The following is a 22929-nucleotide window of genomic DNA, read 5'->3' as shown; positions in this document are numbered from 1 at the left end:
GGAGCATCTTTGGAGCCTTCTGTACCAGTTTTCCATACGAATCTGGACTACTCAAGCATTGAAGAGTGGAAAAGATGGGGCCCTGAAATACTGTGAAGACTGATTGATATCCTCAGACTGTGACCTGTCAAGAAGTCACCATGGGAGTTCTGAAGGTCACTAGGGTTCAATCCCAGGATAATTTGAGCATTGAACAACAATCTGCACTTTTGTCACTGTCCCTTGGAGGAACAAAATCTTCCATATGCCATTAACTTATAACCAGAAATGAAGAGCTGGTATCTTCAGGATGGAACCATTTTCTCACTGTTGTTGTTTGGTGTTTGTATGTAGAGATCATTTTTTCCATGAAGAATAAGTGATCCTGGGTAAAGGATGGTTTATGTTAGTTAATACCCTTGTGTTTTTTTTTTTTTTTTTTTCCTCCTAACCTTCCATCAGTGCTAATAACTGGCTTTATATTTTCTAGGTCCTATTCTAGCTTATGAATATGAAATTGTTTAAACTTCTTGTTTTGCCATATTTATTCCTGTTAAATCCTCTTAGATATAGCAGGTTCTGGTGATGGTACACAAGAAGTATCTAAACCTCTTCCTTCAGAAGGGAGCCTAGCTGAGGCTGATCACACAGCTCATGAAGAGATGGAAGCTCATACGACTGTGAAAGAAGCTGAGGATGACAACATCTCGGTCACAATCCAGGCTGAAGATGCCATCACTCTGGATTTTGATGGTGATGACCTCCTAGAAACAGGTAAAAATGTGAAAATTACAGATTCTGAAGCAAGTAAGCCAAAAGATGGGCAGGACGCCATTGCACAGAGCCCGGAGAAGGAAAGCAAGGATTATGAGATGAATGCGAACCATAAAGATGGTAAGAAGGAAGACTGCGTGAAGGGTGACCCTGTCGAGAAGGAAGCCAGAGAAAGTTCTAAGAAAGCAGAATCTGGAGACAAAGAAAAGGATACTTTGAAGAAAGGGCCCTCGTCTACTGGGGCCTCTGGTCAAGCAAAGAGGTTTGTTTTTCTATGTCAGTTCTTTACGATACTGAATTCCAGCATTCAATAAGATCACTCTACATTAAGGGGGTGGCTTCAAGAACATGTACAGTAATTAGTGTCTTATGATCCTGCCTATAATATTTTTGACCGTCATAAGTTACTTTTAAAAATTTTCAAGATCTTCATAATAATGCAGTGTGTTCTACTGATTGCATTGTCGAATGTCAGCATATATTTGGTTTTTTTGTTGTTTTTTGTTTTTTTTTTTCAAATTGACAATTTTTGTGTTTTATTTTTTAAAATCCTTGTGATGATGGTTAATGAACAACTATCAGTTCTAAGAACACAAAATGAAGTCAAGTCCCAGTCCTGAAATCTGGAGAAGATGGCCATATTTCCACTGAATAGAATTGTCAGAAAATCTAGATCTTCAGGCATCTTGGGGAAAATCAGTGCAAGAATCCTCAGGGAGTCATTTGTTCAAATAACCTAATCTAGGCCTTTGGAATTGTTAATTTGTATGAATAGCACTAGTTTGAAATATAGTGAATATCAAGCTGTTCTATTTTGGGTTTGTTTTTGTTTTTGTTTTCAATTTTCTTCTGGTGATTTGCCTCTTTAGCTCTTCAAAGGAATCTAAAGACAGCAAGACATCATCTAAAGATGACAAAGGTAAAGGGTTTTTTTCCCTATTTATTTCAGTGTTGACATTGCATATTTTCATTAAAAAGTAGTAGTTGTGTGGTGTTTTCTTTGACATTTAGTCCTTAAAAATTTTATTGACAGGCTAGGAACTTGAGATGGTCTTTATGTAAACTGTAGAATTATATAGATTATAGGAAACTGATTGATGTGTTACTGTTTACTTACTTTGTAAACTGGTATTGGGTATGTTAAAAACCCATTGGCTAGGGAACACTTATCTGGTGTGTTCCAAGGGACTGTGTTCGATATTAATAGATATTTTCTTACATTATAATTTCAGAACTATTTTATCTTTTGTTAACTCATTTATAACTACTGTATATCACCACAACCTTTTCCCTGTTCACAGATTATACTTTCTGGTACTATTTTGAATAGTATATCTTAGCTAATTAAATAATACTTGTGTGTATTTGTGGAGTCTAGTGTTTGTTTTTCTTTTTTTTCAATTCTTGTAAGTTTCTTTTTTTTTTTTTTTTTTTTTTGAGATGGAGTCTTGCTCTGTTGCCCAGGCTGGAGTGCAGTGGCGCAATCTTGGCTCACTGCAAGCTCCGCCTCCCGGGTTCACGCCATTCTCCTGCCTCAGCCTCCCGAGTAGCTGGGACTACAGGCGCCCGCCGCTGCGCCCGGCTAATTTTTTCTATTTTTAGTAGAGACGGGGTTTCACCATGGTCTCGATCTCCTGACCTTGTGATCCACCCGCCTCGGCCTCCCAAAGTGCTGGGATTACAGGCGTGAGCCACCGCGCCCGGCCTAATTCTTGTAAGTTTCAAAGTGCAATATTAAGTTGCTTTCTGATACTGAGAAATCTCATGCCCATGAGCTATAGTTTCATCTTGTACATGTGCTGTGTTTACTTGAAAAATACTTACTTTCTACAAAAGGATTTTAAGGGAAAATAAAACATTCAGGTACTACAAAGCTTTTAAATACCTCCTAAATGTGTAAAGGAGAATTGTATGCATCTTCTATAGTTTATTTTAAGCCAATTGGTCTTTTAAGGAAAAAAAAAAATTTTTTTTCTGTAATTAGTAACATATCTGGGCCCAAATGTTACTGGTAACAAAAATGATACACAAACATTGAGTTAACATTTCATAAGGTCCTTGATGAATACCCTTTGTAAGAACAGAATCAAGTATCAACCATTAATATTTAAAATATTTGAGCCAGGTATGTGTTATCTTCTCTCCCTCTGAGTCTACGCTGAAAGTAGCTTCACAACTGTTAACACATGTAATTTTTTAAAACATCTAAAATTTTTACTCTTTCTCCATTTAATGTGAAATATAGAAATTGTTCCTTTTAATTGCTTGTATACTGTTTCTCTTAGAGTGAGTAAAAATTATTTTCCAGATAAAGTCAAGTGAATGAAAATTTCCCTTTTATTACAGCACATTTGAAGAAAAGGGTGACTGGCTAGGCCTGTATCCTAAGATATGGCCTCTATACGTATGAAGCCATAATACGTGTGTGACATAGTACAGAAATGATTCATATAATCATTTACCTGTTATAAAGGATTTTGAGATCTCTGATCTTTAATCTTATAGTTGTTTCAGAAGATTGTTTCTTACTGACTCTAGAGTTATCCAGCTGCATATAATTCCCATTTTGTCTTACCTATTCTCTAATAGGGAATGAAGGTGTACCAGTTGGTTTGTCTTTGTTATTAACCATGTAAATTCTTGAAAAATGTATACGTTACTCTGACTTTTTCTTCTTCCATGTCAATTTCTAAGGATCTAAAGCCCACAGCAGATGTGGCAACTAAACAGTCTGTTCATTGCTAAGTGATTGCTTCCTGGTTGTCTCTATTCAGTGCAGTGGTAGACTATAAATTATTAAAACTGAACAGCAAATTGATTTTTTTACCCTCTTCAACTTAGAACTCATACAATAGGAAATGTACATACATTCAGATTTTTTCCCCTCACTAGTTATGTTGTCTTGTTTGATTTCAATAATAATAAACACAGGATTTTTATATAGTAATGTCATACTATCAAAATTATAGTTTGGAAAGAATGTGGCCCTTTTAATTTTGTATAAAGATTCTGATTGAGATACTTAAACATCTGATATTAAATCTATTCTAGGAAGTACAAGTAGTACTAGTGGTAGCAGTGGAAGCTCAACTAAAAATATCTGGGTTAGTGGACTTTCATCTAATACCAAAGCTGCTGATTTGAAGAACCTCTTTGGCAAATATGGAAAGGTACATTCTTTTTACCTTTTTATCCGTCTTTCTAGTGTCTGCATTTGAAATGAGGATTGTATTCTAAATGCTATTACATAAATATCTTCTAATTTGTTGTATCTCTTAGGACGGTTAATAGACTGAATTACTGATAATAGACTGAATTACTGAATTCTGTGGTAATGGTAGATGAGAGTTAAGGGATAAATAGTGTTTCATCATTTAATCTGTCTCTGAGCCTTGGGAATCTTTGTATTCCAAACTTTAAACCTATTTAAGCCAAAGACTAAGTTTATTCATCATGATACTTTGTGGCACGTAGCTGGGGATCTGGCATATTGCTGAGCCTGATTTGGACATCTTGAAAAAATATATTTATATTTAGACTATTATTAGGCAGTGGGATATATAATTCATTGGGGGCTGGGGGGAACCATATACGATCCTTGTTATAGATTTCTAGTCCAGTAATGGAGAAAAATGTAAAATTGGCTATTATATAGGCATTAGAATCGTTTAAACTTATATAAAGTTATATACAAACATGTATCTATATTAAGTTTATATATAAACTTTTTTTTTTCTTTTTGAGACACAGTCTTACTCTGTCACCCAGGCTGGGGTGTAGCAGCATGATGTGGGCTCACTGTGACCTCTGCCTCCCAAGTTTAAACTATTCTCATGCCTCAGCCTCCCCAGTAACTGGGATTACAGGCATGAGCAACTGCACTGGGCTAATTTTTGTATTTTTAGTAGAGATGAGGTTTTCACTATGTTGATCAGGTTGGTCTCAAACTCCTGGCTTCAGGTGATCCACCCCTTTCTGAGCCTCCCAAAGTGCTGGGGTTACAGGTGTGAACCACTGCACTATGCCCGTATATATAAATTTAATCAGAAGTTGTTTTAAGTGCTGCGAAGGAAAAGTACACAGGTGTTAAAAGGGCGAGGCTTTACTGTGGTTAGTTCATCAGGAAAAGTTTCTCCGGCAGTTAAGGGGAGCCCTAAAGGAAGAGAAGGAGTAGTCAAAGAATACTCCATTAATAACGAATGCTTTGAATTGGGAGCTGCATCCCTGAGGGCACTCAGTACTGTCTACTTACATTACAGTTTTTCATATACATCATAGTTATTGTACTCCAGTGTAAGCTCTTCAAGGTCAGGGACCTTATTTACTGTACTTCATGTGCACATGATAGGCTTTCAAATACTGAAATTACTGAATTAGTGACCATTATTGGTAAATAGCCGTTAATATTATCAAAACCTGCCCTCTTGATTTTCAGAGGCTATTTTTCCTGCTTTAATTAGTGAGTTGCCTGAGTGTAAAGGAGGTTCTTGTAGGTGTCAGAAATAGAATGCTGAGAATTGTAGTCCCATGATAGGCTATGTTACTTTTTCTTCTGTTTTCAATAATATATTGTTAGAGATGTGAAAACAATATTTTAATGTTGATATTTATTAGTAGTAAAACTATATGCAGATACCATATATTTGGTAGGAAGACCCATAGAGTTAAAAATTAAATGTCTGTGGGGCAAATCAGCCTTTCCTAGGGTTGAGGTAAAAGTTGGTTGGTTCCAGCCACCCACACCATAAAACTCCTGATTTTCCTGTTTCCTTGTTCGCAGCTTTATGTCTTTACTCTGTTCAGCACTGAATCGTTCTCTCTCACTTTTCTTCTCACTCATCCATACCTGCTTTGTCTCTCTTAACTACCCATCTTACAGAATTGAAATTATTTGTCATTTTCATATACATTTGAAAAGCACATAGATTGAAAATGTTGTCTTTCAAGCTTTAGCGTGTTTTTCCGGGGGTGCATTTTTAAGTCTGCTTTTTTATATGTGATTGGTTCTTTATTCATTATAGAAAAGTATCAACACTCATCATTAAAATACTGGAAACTTTTTCTCTAAAGACATTCAGGGTGGGCCTATGATAGGGATATTTTGGTTCAAATCCAATTTATTTGCTTTTATTAATTGTGCCATTACTTCACTGATGAGATTGTTTTGGCTACTTTGGCTACATATTTGAGGGGAGGAAATAAATATAAAAAGAAGGTTAAATTGCTTTTTGGCACTTTAAATTGTTCCCCTGAATATTTATTAAGATGGGTAATGTAGATGGTGATCACAAGAATATGAAATAGGTTGGGTGCAGTGGCTCATGCCTGTAATCCGAGCACTGTGGGAGGCCGAGGTAGGCCGATCACCTGAGGTCAGGCATTTGAGACCAGCTGGCCAATGTGGCGAAACCCTGTCTGTACTAAAAATACAAAAATTAGCAGGATGTGGTGGTGCATGCCTGTAATCCCAGGTATTTGAGAGGCTGAGGGAGGAGAATCGCTTGAACCCAGAAGGCAGAGGTTGCAGTGAGCCGAGATCACACCACTGCACTCCAGCCTGGGCGACAGAGTGCGACTCCGTCTCAAAAAAATATATACATGTATATATGAAACAGAATAAGATACACCCTGAATTAATACATAGTTTCCGTTTTGAAGTTTCATGTATTTAGAAGTGTGTGTAGTTGGAACTGGAAGTGTGTGTAGTTGGAACATTGTAAAACTCTCTAAAGTACAGTCTCATTTTGTAGGTTCTGAGTGCAAAAGTAGTTACAAATGCTCGGAGTCCTGGGGCAAAATGCTATGGCATTGTAACTATGTCTTCAAGCACAGAGGTGTCCAGGTGCATTGCACATCTTCATCGCACTGAGCTGCATGGACAGCTGATTTCTGTTGAAAAAGTAAGCTTGCCTAACTGTTTATCCAAGCAAGTCGAATTTGATGGCTAGTTCTCAACTCATAGCTGTTAACAGTAGCAGGGAGTAGAATTTGCAATTATTTTTAATTTTTATGCGTTTGTAGTTTTTACTTTCCTTATAATTTTCTATCTTTTCCAGATTTTCTGCCATTAACACACTTTTTATAATCACAAAAATGTAACCATATGTATAAATTGTTTTTCTGGTTCAAACCTTTCAGGTAAAAGGTGATCCCTCTAAGAAAGAAATGAAGAAAGAAAATGATGAAAAGAGTAGTTCAAGAAGTTCCGGAGATAAAAAAAATATGAGTGATAGAAGTAGCAAGTAAGGATTTATTATTTTTATTTATTTCGATAAACAGACTTTTTTGGTACATTATGAAGTACTCATTCTGGTTTTTTTGTCTGGGGTGGTATGGTCAGGACACAAGCCTCTGTCAAAAAAGAAGAGAAAAGATCATCTGAGAAATCTGAAAAAAAAGAAAGCAAGGATACTAAGAAAATAGAAGGTAAAGATGAGAAGAATGATAATGGAGCAAGTGGCCAAACATCAGAATCGATTAAAAAAAGTGAAGAAAAGAAGCGAATAAGTATGCCATATATCTTTTCAATCCCTTTCTAATGCATTCTACTTGTTAATTTTTACAATGGAAGGGAAAACCTGAAATTATAATCCAGAGGTGTAAGCTTTGTTGTTAGGTGTCATTGTGGTAGGAAAGGAGGTCTAGTAGGAGTAATTGTCTTCTTTTCTACTCTGGGGAAACAAACAAATGTTTTCTTCCAGCTAACCTCCTTTGCTATTCTGGGCTGACTTAAAATGGTCATTGATTAGTACTATTGAATTAGGATCTTTTGGTATCACTGAAAGTATTTATGTTAGCAGACTGAACTGTTTAAAAAACTCTTTGCATTTAAGTTCTTGTAGAATAAGTAGGTTTTTTATTTCTTGTATTGGTGTGTGACTATCAGAAGTTAGCATTTTTACATACGTATTTGCTTTTTCAATGATAATTTTTAGACATTTATTTTATATAATTTTTTTCCCTTAGGTTCAAAGAGTCCAGGACATATGGTAATATTAGACCAAACTAAAGGAGATCATTGTAGACCATCAAGAAGAGGAAGATATGAGAAAGTAAGTCTCTGATCAGGATGGCTGTATACTACTTCAGCTGTTTACAAAAGAAGATAATTCTGTTATTCCGTAACCATCTTTGCATACTTGCATGCTAGCAAACCCAAGAAAAAGGAAATGTTACTAGTTATTTGAACTTTTTAAATGACCTGCTAAACTTGAAAAATAAAGCCCCAAAATATTTTAATTTCTAGTGTTCTTCTAATTTTTTTCTATAGATTCATGGGAGAAGTAAGGAAAAGGAGAGAGCTAGTCTAGATAAAAAAAGAGATAAAGACTACAGAAGGAAAGAGATCTTGCCTTTTGAAAAGATGAAGGAACAAAGGTTGAGAGAACATTTAGTTCGTTTTGAAAGGCTGCGACGAGCAATGGAACTTCGAAGGTAGGAAGAGGGTCTGTTTTATACCTGTCGTTAAATATAGGTAAATATTTAACACTGGTTATAAGCCAGATTTCTGGAAATTGTATTCCCACAGAAAACTGTTTAACACCTTAAAGAAGTACGGTAGCATCTAATGATTTCTTAAGTTTGCATAGCACTTTACAATTTACAAAGTGCTTTCCATCTGTTATCTCCAACTCAACAGTTCTATAAGGCTAGTTATGCCCATTATACAATTGAAAAAAGTGGAGGCCCAGAGAGGCTAAATGACTCTTCCAATGCCCACATGGCTAACAAGTGGCAGAGTCGGGACTCAGACCCAAGTCTTCTGACTCCAAGTCCAATGCTCTTTCCTCAACACCAAAGCTGCTGCCATAAAAAACACGACTTTAAAGGAAAAATTTGAGATAAGACAGTTTCAGAGTAGCTATAGTGTTCAAATACTGTAATCTGACATTTTAACAAATTTAGCAAAAATTTATTGTTTGTATTAGTGCCTAAGAGAAGGAAGATTTGCCCTGTGAGCCTAATGGTATTCAGATTGTATCCCAAAGCAAGCATTCTCTTTAAAACAAATGGAAAATATAAACAAAGCAAGATGTTTCCATTTTTAGTGGCCATATCTCAACAGTTCATCATGAGTGTCAGTTTACTTTTGTATATCAATTTTTGGATGCCACTTAAAATAGTCTTGTGGGTGTGTTTTGTAGGATATTATTTCAAATGTTAACCTATCTTGTCCAGGGGTTACTTATCATGGGATTTCATCTATTCATTCATGAGAGTGTTGGGAACTACCAGAGATACTTTTAGCAACTTAGGTTATTCTGCATAATAATTGACACACAACTTTACTAAAAGGAAGTAATCCTTATAGCACATAGAACCCATTTTCTTTTTTTTAAGATGAAGTCCAAATGTGCCTAGCTTCCTGTTTATTTAGTTGACAACAGATTGAGAGGAGAGTGGGATTGAGGGGCAACTAGACCAGTGATTCTCAAACCCTATGAGACCAAAATCCCTTTTATATTAAAAAATGTTGCAATGCCTTTACTCTCCTGAAATGAAACTGATGCGTAACATACTTAACCTATACTAATAATTTCCAAAAATAAAAGTAATGGCTTAACTATAATATAAAGGAGAAATAAAAGTAATTTATAATAAAAATATGTATTCCAGATAGGAATGTTTAGGCATGACTTAATGAAGTAGTCAGATGTTTGCATCCCTATTTAGACTCACTGAGAATGGGACAGCTCCAGATACAGACTGACATTGTATGTCAGTTGATATGTTGTATTGGTTAGTAAATACCAGAAGTAGTGTTGACATTATGACATGATTTCTGAAATGGTGAGCAACTCTTGGTAAAAGTCTCAAGAAAGTATAATTTTCCTTCTATTTATATGGAGTTGCATTATTGGAAATTCTAAAATACATAAATCATATCAAAGCAGACAAACTTAGTATTTATTAAAAATGGGGTTGAGTTCTAGACTCACATGTTATTTTTGCTTAAGGCATTTGGTTGTTTTTAATGGTGTGAATGTCCATTGTGGCATCTGAAAGGTATGAGAAGTGTTGGATGGTTCTTACTGTGTACGACTATCCTCACTATTCCATGCATCAATAAGATGCTTAGATTCCTTCATCCTCATACACTAAATGCTAGTATCTGCCCCATGGTCATTGTGATAATTAAAAATACCCCATTGATTTCTGTAGAAATAGTACTGACCCATTGAGAACCACTGCGTTACTAGAGAAAGACATGCCAATGATAGGCAGAAAAGGACACTGACTACCTTACAGTAAGAAAATAACATTAAAAGTCTAATACAATAACAATTCAGTTCAGCAAACAGTTGAACTACCTCTGACTCAGAAAACACATCACCTGGAGCCATCTATTATAGGATAGTAAACATTCCAAAATAGCCCTTAAAGACACCATTTTGTTGTATGTAGTATTTGCTATTGCTGATGTTCATTGTTATGATCCCAAATCATCAAAATAAAGTATATACTTTGTTTAAGGAGATACAACAGAATATATAATAGGCATTAGAGCTTTTTCCCATCAAAAACAGGTGTTGGAAGTTGTAGTTTTGTAAATTTATATATGCAGATTACATCCTTCTAAAATGTCAATTAATTAATGGACTATTATTATAGTGATTTTTATTTAAACAGGAATCATCTAAGAGGCAACTACTCTATATTATAAAATTTAGCTGCTCAGTTGACAGTCTTATTTATAAATAAGTGAAAATATTGGGATCTGTTTAAAGTTTTACTTTGAATTCTCTTTCCAATTACATTAAAACTACTTAGATTGAGTTGAAATTTTAAATTGCCAACCTCAAGGAAAAATTCAAATTCAAAGCTATTCTCTTTCACACAGTGCTAGCATAATTTAAGTATTTCTAAATACTGATTTTTGGTAGACGAAGAGAGATTGCAGAGAGAGAGCGTCGAGAGCGAGAACGCATTAGAATAATTCGTGAACGGGAAGAACGGGAACGCTTACAGAGAGAGAGAGAGCGCCTAGAAATTGAAAGGCAAAAACTAGAGAGAGAGAGAATGGAACGCGAACGCTTGGAAAGGGAACGCATTCGTATTGAACAGGTGCAGTCAGAAAATCTTTTCATCTTAAATAACTCACCTTTTTCAAACTCTGTGATTTTAGCCCTAAAATTTGCTTTACTTGTTGTAAAGCGTCTATAGAATGAGTTTAGCTAATGAGCTTTTAAGTGTCCCTGAAAGATAACAGTGAATTAGGTACTAGTTAAAAATACAGTTAGTAGTGACTTTGTTCTAGATAACTGGTAATAATTCTAGCTCTGCAATATCATGGCAGCCTAATAGTCTGAGCATAGGACTATGAGTCCAGAGTAGTTGTAATCCAGGCTCTGTCACTATCCCAGTCTTAGAAAATAATAATGATTTCCTTACATATTATAGTGGGAATGATTTCCCAAGGCTGGAAGGAAATAATGCCTCTCTTTGCAGAATTGCACCTCAGGGTTTTAAGGCACTTAGTCTCCATACATATTAAGAACGCTATTTCTAATTCCCTTTAGGTGCTTTTATTTTAGTTGAATGATTAAACTAAACTTGACCTTCCCAAATACTTGCCAACTTTCACCACCCAGTCCTTGTTATTTTTAATGTTGCAGAACAATAGCTATAGCCTAGATTATTGAAATCAAATTTAGGTGTCATAGGTTTGTGTTTTGCCTGGTCTTTGCTTATGATGGTTTCTTAGCGACAGGATTAAAACAAGGTTGCATGTATACTTATCTTATGTTTTCATTTTGCCTTGGTTGGTTCTTCCTTCTGTGTTGTCTGAAGGAACGTCGTAAGGAAGCTGAACGGATTGCTCGAGAAAGAGAGGAACTCAGAAGGCAACAACAGCAACTTCGTTACGAACAAGAAAAAAGGAATTCCTTGAAACGCCCACGTGATGTAGATCATAGGTAGTTACTCACTTTATTCCTTAACAGTTACACTTGCTGTTTTATTCCCTTTAGGCTAAGACTAGAGAATTAGAAAGTATAGACTCCCATCACTGAAATAAAAGTCATGATCAACAGGGATGGGAAGGATTACAGTACTGGGGTAGACCCAGTGCACTGGCAAGTGGGAACAGTCTGCATTTCTTTCCCTGTCTACCTTTCTGATGCCAAACGTTTTTCGTTATGACTGGAAATACATTGTCGTAGTAGGCTTCAATAATAATTAAACAGATTTTGAACATTCTTAAAAAGGTAGTGCAGATAGTATAGAAATGGAAGTCATAAACTTGAGATTGAAAGATACATTCTGTTGTGTGCTTGGATTCATACTTCATATAGATTTAAAAATATAAGTATGCCCATTTAATTTTCTTAACGTAAATTCTATTAAAATGAGTTGATTGTGTAGAGAAATAGGTGGAATGAATGAACTGTGCTTCTGACTTGCCACTCTAATGTTTCCAAAGTTAAGGATAACTGAAGAGGTTGTGAACTGCTGGTTAGAATTTTATTATAAAGTGGTTTCAAGTATTTTATTTGTCTTTTCCATTTAATAATTATAAGACATGCAGTTTTTCAACTATTTTTCTCTCCCGTTAAATTCCTCTCACACTATTTGACTTTACGTAATTCAACAATTAAGTCTTTGCTAGTTTGTACTCCTGAGTGTGTTATGTCTTGAGTTTATTAGCCCTGTTGTGTCCACAGTTCTAACATGTGGTATGTATGACTCCAAGTAAATGTCGTTTGATTACTGTAGAACTAATTTATGTAAATGAGCAAATATTTCTCTTCAAGGCGAGATGATCCTTACTGGAGCGAGAATAAAAAGTTGTCTCTAGATACAGATGCACGATTTGGCCATGGATCTGACTACTCTCGTCAACAGAACAGATTTAATGACTTTGATCACCGAGAGAGGGGCAGGTTTCCTGAGAGTTCAGCAGTACAGTCTTCATCTTTTGAAAGGTAGATATGTTGAAAATTGTTACATTTATTTTATGAGCCTTGCTAGTGATAACTCTGTTTCTCCTAAAATCTTCATTAAGAAGTACCAGGTCAGAACTGAATGCTCAGAACAAATTATATGGTTTTTGTTTCTGTTAATGGGAATGTGATTCAGTATTCCAAACTAATTAACCAGAACACCATTAAGTGGGTTGGCTTTATCTTCTTATCTTTATTTTATTTTTATTTTTTTTGAGACAGGGTCCCACCTGTCTCCCAGGCTGGAACACAGTGGTGCAATCTTGGCGTACTGTAACCTCTGCCTCCTGGGTTCAAATGATTCTTGTGCCTCAGCCTCCCAAGTAGCTGAGATTATAGACATGCACCACCACCATGCCCGGCTAATTTTTGTATTTTTAGTAGAGATGGGGTTTTGCCATGTTTGGCCAGGCTGGTCTAGCACTTCTGGCCTCAAGTGATCCACCCACCTCGGCCTTCCAAAGTGCTGAGATTACAGGCATGAGCCACCGCGCCCGGCCTCTTCTTATCTTTAAAACTGTGGGAGCACTGATCGCTTTGGATGTGCCTCAACTGTTAAGAACAGTAAAACATTCTTCAGCTTGGTAGCAACTTTGAGTGTTTGGTATCATTTCTCCTGAACACTAAGAAAACCAACCTTAGGCTAGACACTTAGTTCAGTTTGAAAGAAAATGAGTTGTAATAATCAATGACTAGCTTTTTTCCATGGCTTTGCCTTAAGTTCATTTTTTGATTTCATCATTATAGGTTATGCAGACAAAGTTAAGAAGAATTAAGCACTCAAGTAAGCACTTCTTGGACCTATATTCTTTGTTTCTAATCAATAGGCGGGATCGCTTTGTTGGTCAAAGTGAGGGGAAAAAAGCACGACCTACTGCACGAAGGGAAGATCCAAGCTTCGAAAGATATCCCAAAAATTTCAGTGACTCCAGAAGAAATGAGCCTCCACCAAGAAACGAACTTAGAGAATCAGACAGGCGAGAAGTTCGAGGGGAGCGAGATGAAAGGAGAACGGTGATTATTCATGACAGGCCTGATATCACTCATCCTAGACATCCTCGAGAGGCAGGGCCCAATCCTTCCAGACCCACCAGCTGGAAAAGTGAAGGAAGTATGTCCACTGACAAACGGGAAACAAGGTAGCTGTGTACTTCATAAAGCTTTCCTAGTGGTCTCGTGCCTTGGGGTTAAAAAAATTACAGTTTTGATCATGTATGTTTTTATGTTTTGTTTAACAGAGTCGAAAGGCCAGAACGATCTGGGAGAGAAGTATCAGGGCACAGCGTGAGAGGTGCTCCCCCTGGGAATCGTAGCAGCGCTTCGGGGTACGGGAGCAGAGAGGGAGACAGAGGAGTCATCACAGACCGAGGTGGATCACAGGTAAATGCTGCGGGAGGCTTGCCTCCAGCCTGCACACATACATTTAGAGGATTCATGAGCTACTCTGGATATACAGTAACATTTTGATATGGCCTAGCTAGATTGGAATGATTGAGAGGCATTAATTTTTAATTTTAATTTTTAAAATTAATCTGAATTTTTCTCATACTTTACTGTCAGAGTTGACCATCAGTAGTCCAAAGAGTTAAGGTACTAGCCTTGAAATACTGCATTTTGATTAAACTTCCTAGTGAAATTTAAGAATTGTTAATTTGATAAATGAGCCTGTCTAATGATAACTTTGGTTTTATTTCTTTTTAAGAAATTGAGGCTTTCAAACTGGATCTGAAATCTGTGACCTCTATTTGTGTTTCCTTTTCACTTTTTCCTTCTTAATAAAATATTCTTGACCAGGCATGGTGGCTCATGCCTGTGATCCCAACACTTTTGGAGGCCAAGGTGGGCAGATTGCCTGAGCTCAGGAGTTTGAGACCAGCCTGGGCAACATGGTGAAACCCCATCTCTACTAAAAATACAAAAATTAGCTGGGTGTGGTGGTGTGCGCCTGTAATTCCAGCTACTCTGGAGGCTGAGGCAGGAGAATCGCTGGAGCCCAAGAGTTGGAGGTTGCAGTGAGCCAAGATGGCGCCACTGCACTCTAGCCTGGGCTACAGAGCCAGACCCTGTCTGGAGAAAAAAAAAATATATATATATATATATATGTGTGTGTGTGTGTGTGTGTGTGTGTGTGTGTGTGTGGCCGGGCGCGGTGGCTCAAGCCTGTAATCCCAGCACTTTGGGAGGCCGAGAGGGGCGGATCACGAGGTCAGGAGTTCGAGACCATCCTGGCTAACACGGTGAAACCCCGTCTCTACTAAAAAAATACAAAAAACTAGCCGGGCGAGGTGGCGGGCGCCTGTAGTCCCAGCTACTCAAGAGGCTGAGGCAGGAGAATGGCGTGAACCCAGGAGGCGGAGCTTGCAGTGAGCTGAGATCCGGCCACTGTACTCCAGCCCGGGTGACAGAGCGAGACTCCGTCTCAAAAAAAAAAATATATATATATATATATATATGTGTGTGTGTGTGTGTGTGTGTGTATATATGTATATATTTATATATATATGTATACACACATACATCTTTTTCTCCTGCTTCATTTAAGTAGCTTAAAGTGTAAAATTAAAATAGAGCTTTGTCTGTTTTTTGTCTTCATATCCTGAAGATAGATGAGTGTAACGTTACATATTTTTAAATTTTTATTCTTGTGACACTTATATTGACTTGAATATTTTGTAAGTTAATGAGCTGGACAGAGGAAAGTATCTTCATCTGTTAGAGACTGAAATGAATAAAAACCTTTTGCCTCATTTAAAAGTATTCTACTGATGAAATACTGGCACATGGGTTGATAGTAGCACAGTTAGGACATACTTTCATAAATTATATACCAAAAAGAATTGTGCAGTGTGTGTGTCTTCATTACATGCTGGTGTTTGTTTTGTATTTTAATACATATTAGTGTGTTTGTTTATTTGTTTTTGAGATGGAGTCTCACTCTGTCACCCAGGCTGACATGCAGTGGCATGATCTCGGCTCACTGCAACCTCTGCTTCCCAGGTTCAAGCGATTCTTTTTCCTCAGCCTCCCGAGTAGCTGGGACTACAGATGTGCGCCACCACCCCTGGCTAATTTTTGTATTTTTAGTAGAGGTGGGGTTTCACCATGTTGGCCAGGCTGGTTACAAACTTCCGACCTCAGGTGATTCACCCTCCTCTGCCTCCCAAAGTGCTGGAATGACAGGCATGAGCCATCACGCCCACCCCCTAAACAGAATTTTTAAGACTGAGTGTATAATCCAGATAAGTCTGCCTTGTTTACAGTAAAATTTAAGAAAGTCTCAAAGACCAGCCCTCTGCATTCAGATGTCCTTTTAGAAAATGTGTCCTGAGGAGGAGATCTTGTATCCTCCCTTGAAAATTTTCTTTTTCATAGTGTTAGTCTGTAAATTGTTCTGCCACTATTATATCTAAGCCTCTCTGTGGGTACCTTCTGCTTTCTTTCCTGTAAGCTAAGTATCACAATGCTTGCTTTCTCTTTCCTTAGATCCCTAGTTCTACAGTTTCTTTCTTCGTGTTTGCTACTCTGTTTTCCGTAGTTACAGATGTAGCACCTTGTAAGTGCCATAGCACTAACTAGTACGATGTAAAATAAGTTGACAACTCCTGTTTTCTGTGCTGTTTGCATGTTGTCCTGATAGGCTGATCATAGGCCCCGCCGTGGCTTGTCTTAAGGTTTTGATCTCTGTCTGTGCGTTCTTACAGTCAATATAAGATCCAAGTATTTGAAATAATCAAGGGTCAAAAAGCCCTTGGGTGCTAGAAAATGTAGAAATAGAAATTAATGTCCAGCCCTGGTGGCTCATGGCTGTAATCCCAGCACTTTTGGAGGCCAAGGCAGGAGGATTACTTGAGGCCAGAGGTTCGAGACCAGCTTGGACAATATAGTGAGACCCCATCTCCATAGGAAAATTAAAAAATTAGCTGGGCATGGTGGTGTGCACCCTGTAGTCCCAGCTAGGCAGGAGGCTGAGGCAGGAGAATTGCTGGAGCCTAGGAGTTCACAGTTGCAGTGAGTTATGGTAGCAACAGTGTTGCTCCAGACCTCAGTACCAGCAACTGCTCCAACCTAGGCAGCACTTGATCATGTCTCCAAAAATTATTTTTAAAAACAGGAATTGGCTGGGTACGGTGGCTCACACCTGTAATCCCAGCACTTTGGGAGGCTGAGGTGGGCGGATCACGAAGTCAAGAGATCAAGACCATCCTGGCGAACATGGTGAAACCCCGTGTCCACTAAAAATACAAAAATTAGCTGGGCACGGTGGCACATGCCTGTAGTTGCAGCTACTTGGGAAGCTGAGGAAGAGAATTGCTCCAACCCAGGAGGTGGAGGTTGCAGTGAGCCGAGATCGCACCACTGCATTCCAGTCTGACAGCAGAGCGAGACTCCATCTCAAAAAACAAAACAACAACAACAAAAAGTATTGAATCATTTCCTCCATACCCTTCCCTGAAGCCTGAGTAGCTTCTCACTACAAAATAGATACAAACTCTTTCCATATGCTGTTGCACTACTCATCCTTTTATCTTCTCAGACATCTTATTTGCTTCTGACATTAAAAATATAAGTTGGTATGAGACCGAGACTGAGGGTGTCGTGATTTTTTTTTTTTTTTTTTTGACATGGCGTTTCACTATCATTGCCCAAGCTGGAGTGCAATGGCGTGATCTCAGGTCACTGCAACCTCCACCTCCTGGAGTGTGCAAGTGATTCTCCTGCCTCAGCCTCCTGACTAGCTGGGATTATAGGTGTGGGCCACCATGCCTGGCTAATTTTTTGTATTTTTAGTAGAAATGGGGTTGCACCATGTTAGCTGGGCTGGTCTCGAACTCCTGACCTCAGATGATCCTCCTGCCTCAGCCTCCCAAAGTGCTGGGATTACAGGTATGAGCCACTGCGCCTGCCCAAGTGACTTTTCATATGCTATTCTTTTAGCACTATCCTGAGGAGCGACATGTGGTTGAACGCCATGGACGGGACACAAGCGGACCAAGGAAAGAGTGGCATGGTCCACCCTCTCAAGGGCCTAGCTATCATGATACGAGGCGAATGGGTGATGGCCGGGCAGGAGCAGGCATGATAACCCAACATTCAAGGTAAATAACTACTAACCAGTTTAGACTTTTTCTGCCAGCACACAACCAACACTTGATCCTTTCTATAAAAGTCATTATAGTTTCTGAGAGACTGAACTGCAACTAGTGAAAACCCTAGGTTGGCCTGAACATTTCCCTGTATCAACTCAGAGTCTCCAAAAGACTGTGTGCAGAACAGCTGATATTAATGTGTTACTTTGTATTCTTCCTTGTAAATGAATTCAGTCACGTTCTGGCAAGTTGATCTAGATATGGGTATGTATGTATGGTAGGATCCAGTAGATAATGCATCCTTTTGTTTTGTTTTTTGTTTTTTGAGATGGAGTCTCACTCTGTCGTCCAGGCTGGAGTGCAGTGGCGAGATCTCGGCTTACTGCAACCTCCGCCTCCTGGGTTCAAGCAATTCTCTCATGTCAGCCTCTCAAGTAGCTGGGACCACAGGCATGCGCTACCATGCCCAGCTAATTTTTATATTTTTAGTAGAGACGGGGTTTCACCATGTTGCCCAGGCAGGTCTCGAACTCCAGACCTCAGGTGATCCGCCTGCCTCAGCCTCCCCAAGTGCTGAGGTTACAGGCGGGAGCCACTGCAACCAGTCTAGATAATGAGTCTTAACCTCACATTGGAACCATCATCTTGTTCCCTACCTAGCATTCCTCAAATTCTTAGGAAGAAAAAACTGAAAGTGTGTTCTGTTTCCTCCCTGTTATTTAAAATAACTCCTGGCAGAGCTTTTAGACATTTAACACAAAATCTATTCATATGTTAAGAGGCGAGCTTTACTTTCTCTTCACACCGAGGTCGGATGTGGCCCTTCAGCCAGCAGGTCTTCAGCTTCCCCATCTCTTTCACGTCCTCCTTTCTTTCCCATTCCTCTTAGGAGAGATACTGACTTGACTCAGTGACCCAGGTCACTATTATTCCATGGTCACTTCTACCATCAAACTTCAGTAAGTGTGCTACTTCTGCCTGCACAAGCTCAACATTCATTGTATCCGGTTTGTAAAGGTCACTGATGACTTTTCTCCTGATAAATATAGATTCTTTTATTTTCATGGTTTTCGACTCCTTGGTGGTTAAACACTGTTTCACATGGTCGTTTATCTTTATTTTGAGGGAGTCTGTTTTCTAGGGCACCATCACTTTCTTTCTGCCCTTGTGACTGCCTTTGCAGGCTCCTTCCCATGGCTAAGCTTTAGACACTGCTGTTTCCTTTCAGCTTCATGTTGCCACTGCCATGTAAGTGCTTTGCTGCATCCATGAATTCAAGGTCACAGTCAAACTCATTCTTCTCCTGTTTCAAACCTTTGTGTCCCTTTTGTTGCCTGCAGCTTCTTTTAATTTGATAATGCCACCATCCATTTCACTCACCCTGACTGGAAAAACGGGACTTGTCCTTACCTTTCTTCATTCTTACCATAAATTTCTAAGTGTGGTTCTTTTTTTTTTTTTTTTGAGACGGGGTCTTGCTCTGTCCAGGCTGGAGTGTAGTGGCACAGTCTCGGCTCACTGCAACCTCTGCCTCCCAGGTTCAAGCGAGTAGCTGGGAATACAGGCGTGCACCACCATGCCCGGCTAATTTTCGTATTTTTAGCAGAGACAGGGTTTCACCATGTTGGCCAGGCTGGTCTCGAACTCCTGACCTTGTGATCTGCCCACCTCGGCCTGCTAAAGTGCTGGGATTATAGGCATGAGCCACTGTACCCAGCTGTGTGGCTCCATTTTTTAAAAAAATGTTTCTCAGGCTGGGCTCAGTGGCTCATGCCTGTAATCCCAGTACTTTGGGAGGCCAAGGTAGGTGGATCGCTTGAACTGAGGAGTTCAAGACCAGCCTGGGCAACATGGCAAAACTCTGTCTCTACAAAAAAAAAGTTTATCATAACTATCCCTTATTCCTCATTTTAGCTTCTATCTGATCTTCCCAAATTATTATTTTTGTGTTCCATTACCCTATTTGTAAATTGAACTGTTGAAACTCCCATTTTGTTATACCATTTATTGCTCTAAAACTATAACAAGCAGCTGCTCCAAGTCACAGGATCGAGCCCAGATTCCTTAGTCTGGCATTTAAGCCTTTTTATAATCTAGTTTTATTCTGCCTGAACCATTTCACTGTAGACAATTTTTTTTTTCCAAGACGAAGTTGCTGTCCCCCAAGCTGGAGTGCAGTGGCGCTATCTCAGCTCACTGCAACCTCCGCCTCCTGGGTTCAAGTGATTCTCTTTCGGCCTCCCAAGTAGCTAGGACAGGTGTGTGCCATCACGTTCGGCTAATTTTTTGTATTTTTAGTAGAGATGGAGGTTTCACTTTCTTGGCCAGGCTGGTCTCAAACTCCTGTTCCTCAGGTGATCCTCCAGCCTCAGCCTCCCAAAGTGCTGGTATTATAGGCATGAACCACTGCACCCGGCCTTCACTGTAAATTTTTATCTCCTGGTTTGTTAAAGTTTTTTCTTTTTTGAGATGGAGTCTCACTCTGTCACCCAGGCTGGGGTACAGTGGCATGATCTCAGCTCACTGCAACCTCTGCCTCCGGGTTCAAGCAGTTCTCCTTGATCCGCCCACCTCGGCCTCCCAAAGTGCTGGGATTACAGGTGTGAGCCACTGTGCCTGGCCTGTTAAAGGTTTTTTGTCGGAGGAGAGGGTCTGCTTTTTTGTGTTACTAACATCTGCTCTGTTGCATTACACATAAAGATTCCAGAAATATTTTTTAAATGACTTCCTATAATTTAGCTCACAAACTTTAGCAAACAACAGAATCACCTGGAGGATGTGTTAAAACACAGGTTGGCCGGGCGTGGTGGCTCCTGCCTGTAATTCCAGTACTTTGGGAGGCCAAGGCTGGCAGATCTTTTGAGCCCAGGAGTTCGAGATCAGCCTGGCCAACATGGTGCAACCCTGTCTCTACTAAAAATTAAAAAATTAGCTGAGCATGGTGGCACTTGCCTGTAGTCCCAGCTACTCTGGTGGCTGGCTGAAGTGTGAGAATCACCTGAGTCCAGGAAGTCAAGGCGGCTACAGTGAGCCATGATTGTGCCACTGCACTCCAGCCTGGGTGAAGTGAGTGAGACGCTGTCTAAAAATATATATATTTAAAAGAACAAAGAAAAACAGGTTGCTGGGAGTCCCACCCCCAGAGTTTCTTTCTCAGTGGTCTGAGATGGGGGTAAGAATTTGCATTTCTAACAGGCCCCCAGCTGGTGCTACTGCTACTGGTTTGGGGTCCACACTTAAGAGATCTGCTGCTGTAGTCCATCCACATGCAGATCTGCAACTGGCTTCTGAAGTAATGGGACTTCAAAGTGAGATTGCCCAAGTTCAGATCTCTGCTCCACCATTTTATTAGCTCTGTGACCTTGGACGAGTTCCTCAACCTCCAGATCTCTTTCTTCATCAGTAAAGTGGGGTTAGTAATGGTTCAGACCTCAGGGGACTGTTGAAAAGAGTAAATGATTTATTTTGGATAAAGTACCAAGAACAGTGCCTGGCAAATGTTAAGTGCTGCGTAAGTATTTGCAGTGATGATTTGTTCTTTGTTCTCTGACTTTTTTTCTTTTAAACCTTTTTCAGTAACGCATCCCCAATTAATAGAATTGTACAAATCAGTGGCAATTCCATGCCAAGAGGAAGTGGCTCCGGATTTAAGCCATTTAAGGGTGGACCTCCACGACGATTCTGAAAATGAGCTCTCTGCCATGGTTTTATGATAATTTATTGAAATCTCCTGTAAACTCTACTTGACTACTTATGAAAAGGACCTCTGACTTGCTTGAGAGTTCTGTCAGACTTTTCTTTTTAAAAATTTAACATGATTGCTTTTCTCAATTTTGGAGAAGATGTTTAAATAGTTCTGTTGTAACTTTTAATAGTTTTGTGTATCATTCAACTTTTTTTCTTGCAGCACCGAGACACATTTGAAAAGATGGAATTGAAGTCGTTTTGTTGAACGCTGTGTGAATATAAAGAGTAGTTTGCAGCTGTGTGGTAGTGGTTTCATTTGCAGCCTTAGCTCTGTGGTGTCTGGCTCTAGAGTTACTTCTTTTCACCAGGCATTTTCAGCCTCCATTTTGAAGGCTGTCTATGCTTAAGAAGTCTTAGCTGTCTAATTTTTAGAGAATAAGATTGTTCATTGCATTTCTGAGTATTATGTAACCTATTTTTGCAGAAGGTACTGTTACATTAAGTGCATCTGTGTATCCTGGTTTAAAAAAAATGTAATCTTTTTTGAAATAAACCTTCATATTCTGTATAGTTGCTAAAGTGTTGAGAACCTTTTTAATTGTAAAATGAGAACCGATTTTCAGTTTAGTGTAGCAGCACACTTGTTCAGGTTTGCATGGTATGAAACCAAATAGATTCATGAAACCTTGGCCATGAGGTTTGTTTCACAAGGTTCTTAGACCGAGTTGTGCAGGTAAGTGCACTTTTAGGTAATCTGCACTGTTTGATGGATAAATTCCATCTTTGGGAATTGTGTGGGTATTAATGTTTCCATGTTCCCAACTATGTTGAGAAGTGGAAAAAAACCCAGGTTCTAGATGGGTGAATCAGTTGGGTTTTGTAAATACTTGTATGTGGGAAGACATTGTTGTCTTTTTGTGAAAATAAAAATCCACAGCTGGAATTGTATGTGTCTTTGTTTTCAGCGTTTTAGGTGTTAGTTGTCCAGTTCTTTCTGTAGTTCAGCCCAAGGTGACTGACTAGGTATAGAGCTCTAAAGGCAGTCTTTTGGTCTTTGTTCCTCAGAAATAAATCTAGCTTAGACTCTTCACCTCAGTAGCTGGGCAGCATATGCTGTTCATGTGTTAGAGACTTAACCACTAATCCTATGGCATTGTTTTAAAAAGGCATCTCTTTTAGGAAATCCCTTCAAGGTAAATGCTGTTCTTTCAAAAAAGCTTCCCACATTCCTTTATATAAATCAGTGGTGAAAAATCCAAATGGTCTAGATGTCTGGTAAATTCAGCACTCTCTATGCTCGGTACAGTCATGCCATGAGATGGCTCACACTTCCCAGTGCCATGGGCAACCAAGGTACCGTGGTCTCTGGTCCTTTGGGGAACTGGCACTGTGGGGACTTCTCTGGATTTCTTACCTTTTCTGCCATTCCCAGTCCGACAGTTGTGGGAGCAGGTTGGGTG

The 22929-nt window shown here is 39.1% G+C and overlaps 1 protein-coding gene across 2 annotated transcripts in view; it reads left to right on the top strand.

The window, feature by feature from the left end:
* Positions 1-22412, top strand: part of SLTM (SAFB like transcription modulator) — a 56514-nt gene extending 34102 nt beyond the window's left edge. Inside the window, exons 7-21 of one of the 2 annotated variants that reach the window (XM_025390226.1) lie at positions 601-1015; positions 1623-1672; positions 3805-3923; positions 6504-6653; positions 6892-6995; positions 7094-7260; positions 7720-7805; positions 8024-8187; positions 10638-10818; positions 11545-11669; positions 12507-12677; positions 13523-13834; positions 13934-14075; positions 17631-17791; positions 21359-22412. In XM_025390226.1, coding sequence (XP_025246011.1) covers positions 601-1015; positions 1623-1672; positions 3805-3923; positions 6504-6653; positions 6892-6995; positions 7094-7260; positions 7720-7805; positions 8024-8187; positions 10638-10818; positions 11545-11669; positions 12507-12677; positions 13523-13834; positions 13934-14075; positions 17631-17791; positions 21359-21467 — 2456 coding nt within the window. In that variant the 3' untranslated portion in view covers positions 21468-22412. Of the gene's footprint in view, positions 1-546; positions 1016-1622; positions 1673-3804; positions 3924-6503; positions 6654-6891; positions 6996-7093; positions 7261-7719; positions 7806-8023; positions 8188-10637; positions 10819-11544; positions 11670-12506; positions 12678-13522; positions 13835-13933; positions 14076-17630; positions 17792-21358 lie in introns of both variants that reach the window. The other variant, XM_025390225.1, reaches the window with a different exon arrangement.
* The last annotated feature ends 517 nt before the right edge of the window (positions 22413-22929 follow it).

Source organism: Theropithecus gelada, chromosome 7a, assembly GCF_003255815.1.
Source record: "Theropithecus gelada isolate Dixy chromosome 7a, Tgel_1.0, whole genome shotgun sequence".
NCBI classification, from domain to species: domain Eukaryota; kingdom Metazoa; phylum Chordata; class Mammalia; order Primates; family Cercopithecidae; genus Theropithecus; species Theropithecus gelada.
Note: the sequence above shows the minus strand (reverse complement) of the source record. Positions and strands in the feature narration are given on the sequence as shown.